At 40.3% G+C, this 6,933-nt stretch overlaps 1 protein-coding gene across 2 annotated transcripts in view; it reads left to right on the forward strand.

The window, feature by feature from the left end:
• The window catches only part of prss12 (serine protease 12), a 25,113-nt gene extending 19,530 nt beyond the window's left edge, over positions 1 to 5,583 (forward strand). For both annotated transcript variants that reach the window (XM_019876775.1, XM_019876776.1), the window contains exons 13-14: positions 3,108 to 3,403; positions 5,204 to 5,583. In XM_019876775.1, coding sequence (XP_019732334.1) covers positions 3,108 to 3,403; positions 5,204 to 5,535 — 628 coding nt within the window. In that variant the 3' untranslated portion in view covers positions 5,536 to 5,583. The remainder of the gene's footprint in view (positions 1 to 3,107; positions 3,404 to 5,203) is intronic.
• The last annotated feature ends 1,350 nt before the right edge of the window (positions 5,584 to 6,933 follow it).

The raw sequence follows: 6,933 nt of genomic DNA on the forward strand, positions 1-6,933 counted from the left end.
ACGTAAAGAATACAGAGAATAATTTTGTTTACATATTTATGAAAATAAAATAACATAAATTATAAAATAACATAAAATACATAAAAGTAAATTTACTTTTCTGAGAATGTTTAGGCCAGCAGAGAAGGCCTTGCTGGCCCTCAGGGTCCGCCACTGATTCTAGGCAACTTATATACGGTGCGCCCTATATATGAAAACAGTTTTAAAATAGGCCATTCATTGAAAGTGCGCATTATACTCCAAAGCGCCTTATAGCAGCCATCTCGTTACCTCTGCGTCCCGCGACCTAGACGCATAATTTTCCCGCGGGACGCACAGTTCCAAATAATGTGCGGTTTTGGGACGCAAGGAAATTTCTCAGTCAAAACAAAAAAAGAAAACAGTCAAAAAAAAGAAAAAAAACTACAGCAGGCCTGAGGATCCGCGGTCAAATCTCTCCTGTGTGATCAACGCGACTTCACCGTGCCTGTATGTGTGTTTGTGGTGTGGTATGTGAGTGTGTTTCTTCTAATTTACTTTTGTTTTGTTTTCAGTGTTGGGGGGGGGACGGAAGAGATAACGTTGTGTGCGCATGCGGGTTGCTATTTTAGTCCGCAAACCGAGGAATCGCGCGGATGAAAGTTTGAGATGGCGGCGAACGAAACTCAGAAAGGTCTACTAATTACGACATTTAAGAAATGGGAATGCCAGTCAGATTTTTCGTATGAATCCTCCGAAGGGCGTATCACAAAACTCACCTGTGAAGTATGCACAGAACACGAGAGCGAGATACTACGGGAGGCACGATTACGAGGCAGGTTGGTCATTAGATCTACAGGCTAATCGCTAGAAAAATATTATGAAACAGCATTGGTTAATCTATAATTTACTGGTTGTAACATGGTAACTTTAGGAATAAAACATTCGTCACAAGGTGTAGTAATGCTAATGTTAACTGTTGGTAGAATTAATGATGACGTGTGTTAGATTCTTTCGTCAAATTGATAGTAGATTACACATGCATCGTCTTGGGAAGAGGATGTCAAGCCACAACAATACTTACCTGTATTAATGATTACCAGTAAATTAATCTTTGCAGTGTGAGATTGGAAAAAATACTCTGATTTTGTGGTATGCTGTATTCATGATGCCATATGAGTACAACATATTTTGATCCATTTATTTTTTTGAATAAACCTGGAGTACACAGTTGCTGATGTAATGTTCATTGTTAATGCATAGTTTTCAAACATTTACCCTTGAAACATTATACTTTTGAGTTTCAGAATTATTGATTATGAATATCAGTCATAATAGGAAAATGGGATCCCATGATAAACGTTTCCAGAACCCAAAATTAGTTACCGTGGTTTCCCATTGGGTAATCCGACGGAACTGAAAAACGGTTACCGTGAATTTCCAAAATCCTCAGGCCTGCTACTAAATTATTTACATTTTTGCAGCATTTGTTTATATTTGTATGGATATGTTGTTGTTTGTGTTATTATCATATGCACTTGAATAAGTAGACCATTTCTGAATTCGAAATTTGGGACTCTCTAAATGCATAATGGGACTCATACTTTTCTGATCAGCGAGTCTCTGGGACTCCGGGTAAACTGTAAAATTATCACTTTTATAGTGTGGAAAATACGATACATGACACCAGCATGGGACAATCCCTCTGAATCATTGAACAAATAAATTCAGTGAATGGATTATAATCATGAATAAACACGGATAACTTTCTTATTCCGAGCACATTCACATCTCATCGTTGCTCATAAACTGCATTTGAAATTTGGATTAATTGGATGTTAATGGCATGGTTTTTTTTGTTGTTTTTTTTTTTCCACAGAGTTTGGATGGAATTGTCATTTAACAAAATCCCCACTCGATAGAGCAGCTGCTCTATGCATTGGAAAGTTGTCTTGTGGGATACTTTGTAAACATTTCTCATTTGACAGTACTTGATGTGTAGGATTGGGGTTGTAAATTGCAAAAATGTAGAATTGCATTACGGCATATAAGTACATGTTGATACATTAGAATACTGTGGAAAACTTAATTCATTTCAGTAATGCAATCATGCTCATTTGGATCCTGTCACGGGGCAGTGGTGGTGGAGGACCCCAAAAAGCAGGCAAGACGGAGGAGCACGCTAAACTTGACAAATTGGATGAACAAAACACTGAGAAAACTAAATCCACAAAAATAAAACTGAAGACAGCAAGAATCCAAAGTAACAAACAAAAACCCTTGGCAGAAGTAAAAGATGAACAGGAACAGAATCGCCAACAGAAAACAGTGACAGCAACAGAAACCATGACAGAGAAAATGACAGAAACAATGACACGAGACCGAGTGGTCGTGCCGGGAGTCCTTTTAAACAACACTGATGACACAATGACCAACAGCTGTGCAGCAGCAGGTGGAGCCCTACAATGCCACCTGTTGGTCACAAACAACCATGACAGATGCATTTTTAGGTCAATGTATAAGCTACTTAAAATATGTATTTGGAGCCAGATGAATTTATTTCATGCAACAAATGCATGCAATAAAATTGAGTAGATTCAACCATTTTTTTTTCCAGTTTATAAATTATATCGACTCGCTTTTAAATTTTTATTTGAACATCGTAGTGATTATAGCTTACAGCTAATGAAACCCTCAAAGTCAGCATTTCAAGAAAGTACAAATGTAGAAATTAGGTAGCCATTGCATGTTTAAACTGTATGGTGTGCTATGTAAGAGTTTCAACTTTTGGAATTGAACAACTGATTAAATGAATTTGCCTATAATATTCTTTTTAGTGAGATGCACATGCACATATGGACAGTTTGATCAAAGAGTCCATCTTTACAAAGAAAAAAGCTCAATTTCGACATTTTCAGAAGTAATAATTTCACAATATGTTTATTTTATTTGTATGCATGTAGTGTTTTCACTGGTGAAAAGCTTCACGGCATCAGAACTATTTGTAATATTGTGCTTTGTTTACATCATTTAACTTAATGACGGATCTTGCAAATATTAGAAACATCTCTCACTATCATGCAGTATACTTCTAAATGTACCCCAGTTTATTTTTTTGAGTGCCTCTTCTCCCTCTGTTTTGTGCACAGGTACGGAAACAGCACCAAGCAGTACAAAGTCAGAGTGGGTGACTATCACTCCCTCGTCCCTGAGGAGTACGAGGAGGAGTACGGTGTCGCTCAGATTGTCCTGCATCCGAGTTACCGCTCCCACAGCAACGATTACGACCTGGCCTTGGTCCGGCTGTCACCGGGGGCCGTGGGCCACACACCGGGAGAGTGCGTGTCATTCAGCCGTCACGTCCTTCCCGCCTGTCTGCCCCTGAGGAAGGAGAGAGCACTCAAACAAGCCAGCAACTGTCACATCACTGGCTGGGGTGATACAGGTGAGCTTTTGTGTGTGTGTGTGCGTGTGTGTGTGTGTCAGTGAGTGTGTGTGCGTGTCTGTGTGTAGGGGTGAGGGCAGAGTGGCTCTCAGCTGCAAAACAAGCCGGGGAAACTGTCATCGATGACAGTATGTTGTCCCTGCAAATTGTCTTGTAGTGGGGCGGCTTGATGCACCTTGACGAGGATGATATCCAAAACCAATAGGTGTCTTGCTCTGTTGTTGAACAAAGCTCTCTGAAAGTACATAGAATATACTTTTGACGTGAGAAAACATGACTACTTGCCGATTATAATACTAACCTATACAAGTGTCACCCTAAATTTAAGTTGATTGAGTGCACTGAGGGCACAGCCCCCGCCGATTTGCAAAGCATTATTTACGCATTCACCAATTCACGTTGCTTTCCCGTGGAACCTATTCCTCCGCTATTGGCTGAAAAACGCACCGGTCTACATTTTTTTTGTGCCCTTTCTATCGTGCTCTTACTCAAAGATTCTAAAAGATGGCACCAAACCCATGGCTAATGGGAAAGCCATAAATTGTGTCAAGGAAATATCTTCAAGTGGTCGATCTCGATTTAGAGATGAATATCTTTGTACTGTATCGTGGGGAGGAGTCGAGTTTGGCTTGAGTTGCAAATGGACATCAGGGACAGTTGTATGTTTACAAACGTGCGTTTCCGGCGCATCAGTGTAATAAAATTATGTGGAAGCCATTTGTTTTTAAAGGCCATGTTTTAAAATCATTTTTTAACATGTATTAGGTTGACATTTGTGGTATATTCATCATTAACATTTAAGCAAAGATACAGCAAGTGCCACAAGAAGATACACACACACACACACACACACACACACACACACACACACACACACACACACACACAAAAATAATAAGGTTCAAAATATTAGTATTTGGATGCTGTATTGCTAGTTTTTTTTCTCCATCAACTTGAAGTCAGAAGGCCTACATTGCATTTTCGGCATGTTGAGGAAAGTAACCCGCACCATTGTTTAAGCTTAAGTTAGAATGAAAGACACATCTCAAGGACATTACAAGAACTCTGTTGAACAGGGACAAACTCTGTCAACATATGTATTATTGTCGCCATACAAAAGTCATTGTACATCAAATTATCTGTTCGTCATTCTTACATGAGAGCTGCATTGTTTGCTGCTCATTATCTGATGAAATCCATGACCGCTTGATTCATACATACATGAGGAGAGGGCGGGGTGGGGTGGGGGGAAGAGTTTTATTCGTTTACTCGAGTGCGGTGACAACACGGACTATTTTAAAGTGTCTAATGTACTGAAAAGGTGGCGGCTGTCTGACTTCACAACAAGATGTCTGCTTTGCACAAGCACGTGGATTTGGCACCTTCATATAACTCACGCATACACGAGCTGGCATTTTACACATACGTAGCCGCCCGGGACTGAATTTCTGTCACAAGCAAGTCATGGAAAGAGTTTCTGAGTTATGTAGAAACTTTGGTTGCTGTTCCCGACAATTCATTTTTTTTTAACCTACTGGGAACGTTCCTGCAAAGAATCTCAAGTTTAGTGTGGTTCAGTGGGCAAATTGGTGGACGTGTATTATATTGCTTTTAAAAATGTAATTTTATAATAGCATCTGTCCTCTCGAAACAATAATCACATTTACTGTCATCCAAATGATTTTCGATGAAGCTGGGGTTAAAAAAGTCAGACCTTCACAATCCAATAATTTGACTAATTTCCATTGTAACACAAATCAAGACAAAATGTACGAGGCCCACTTTTGAACTTCTCTGCAGGCCGCTCGTACTCCAAGACCCTCCAGCAGGCGCCGCTCTCCCTCCTCCCTCGCCGCCAATGCCAGCAGTATTTCCAAGGTGCTTTCACCAGCCGCATGCTGTGTGCCGGCAGCCTCCAACAAGAGAGACGCGTGGACAGTTGCCGCGGCGACAGCGGAGGGCCTCTGGTGTGTGAGCGACCCGGAGGAGGCTGGGTGGTTTACGGGGTCACCTCGTGGGGTCATGCCTGCCGGACGCAGCAGTCGCCCGGCGTCTATACCAAAGTGTCCGCCTTCATCTCATGGACACACAAGGTGATGGCGCATAATGAGGGAAAACAAAGAAGCCAATAAAGTCATTGAGGCACTTGAGTTGAATGACTGTCACATGACCCCCCCCCCAAAAAAAAGAGAGACAATTCTTGCTTCCCAAAAGCATGTCTTTGTCTTAAGCACTTATTTATATCGCTCGCAAAAGCTTCCTTAATACTCACGTCTTTGCGATAATTGCGTTGAAAAAGTATATATTTTTTAACGTTCTGTATTTCGTCACAAAGTTGCTTTGTAACATTTTGTGGCGTGAGTAATAATGTTTTATGGGACCACAGGTACTAAAGCATGCATGCATGAAGTCATTGCATGAGTGTCGACAGATTTGCACTCGATCATCTGCGCTTTTGTTCTCGCTTGTTTTATCAAGCGAAACACCTCATTTCATTCGTTTGCCATTTTAAAATGGTGGTGACATTTTTCAGGTCCTAGCCTGTCACCTGGCTTCAAAATTTCAGGGTTAGGGTTTGGCCTTAGCAGGGCCGGACGTCATTAGAAATCCAAGCACATAATAGTATTTCTACTCTTGATTTTTTACATGTTGACTTCGTGTTCATGATCACTGATTGTGCTAAGAGATTTTCACGACGTGGGACAATCTGACAAACTTGAACTTATTTTGTTGAATGATTTTGTCTGTTTCAATGTACAGTACTGTTTATGAATAAACCGAGATTTTGTAAAAAGAAAAAAAAAACTGCCTAATGTCTTTCTTTATCGCACATCTTCACATATTTGGTTTTTGGAACCTATTTGTTCCAAAATCAAAATATCAACTATTTGCTGTTTTACACTACACTACTTTACGCAAAAGCACTGTATAATATAAAAGTTTAGCTCTGGTGCTATATGGTGTCATCGTGGTGCGAAGGAATTATGTTGATGGAGGAGTTTCATTTCGTCTGGACAAGGCAAAGAAAAAAATGTTCTCTATCACCATCTTGTGGCATCTATTGGCACATTTTTTTCAGAGGATGTCACTTACTTGTAATTATCAATTACTAGTCAATTACTTGTGGTTATTAGGGTGTTTGCTGCAGGGCTAGGTCCCCACAGACTTTGTACCTCACACGGAATACACACATACCAATAATCACGCTGCAATTCTGATCCAAGTCAGCAAAGGCCTGATTATAGGATGTCAAATTTTGTGTAAATGTGTGTACAGGCACATGACAAATAAAGATGATTCTATTCTTTGTCTCCGAAAAATTATGCTGTGGTGTTGGGTGAGGGAAGAGTAAGGTTTTTTTTTCTCCCCATCTGCTACAAAAATCATCGGGGACAACAATCGTAAACGTGCACCAAGATGATTTTTTCACAATCATGCACACACACACACACACACACACACACACACACACACACTGAACAGAACAAGATAATCAGATCCTGCACAGTGCACACCATGAATGAAGAGAT

This window comes from Hippocampus comes, unplaced genomic scaffold (genome assembly GCF_001891065.2).
Source record: "Hippocampus comes isolate QL1 unplaced genomic scaffold, H_comes_QL1_v1.1 scaffold51, whole genome shotgun sequence".
Classification (NCBI taxonomy): domain Eukaryota; kingdom Metazoa; phylum Chordata; class Actinopteri; order Syngnathiformes; family Syngnathidae; genus Hippocampus; species Hippocampus comes.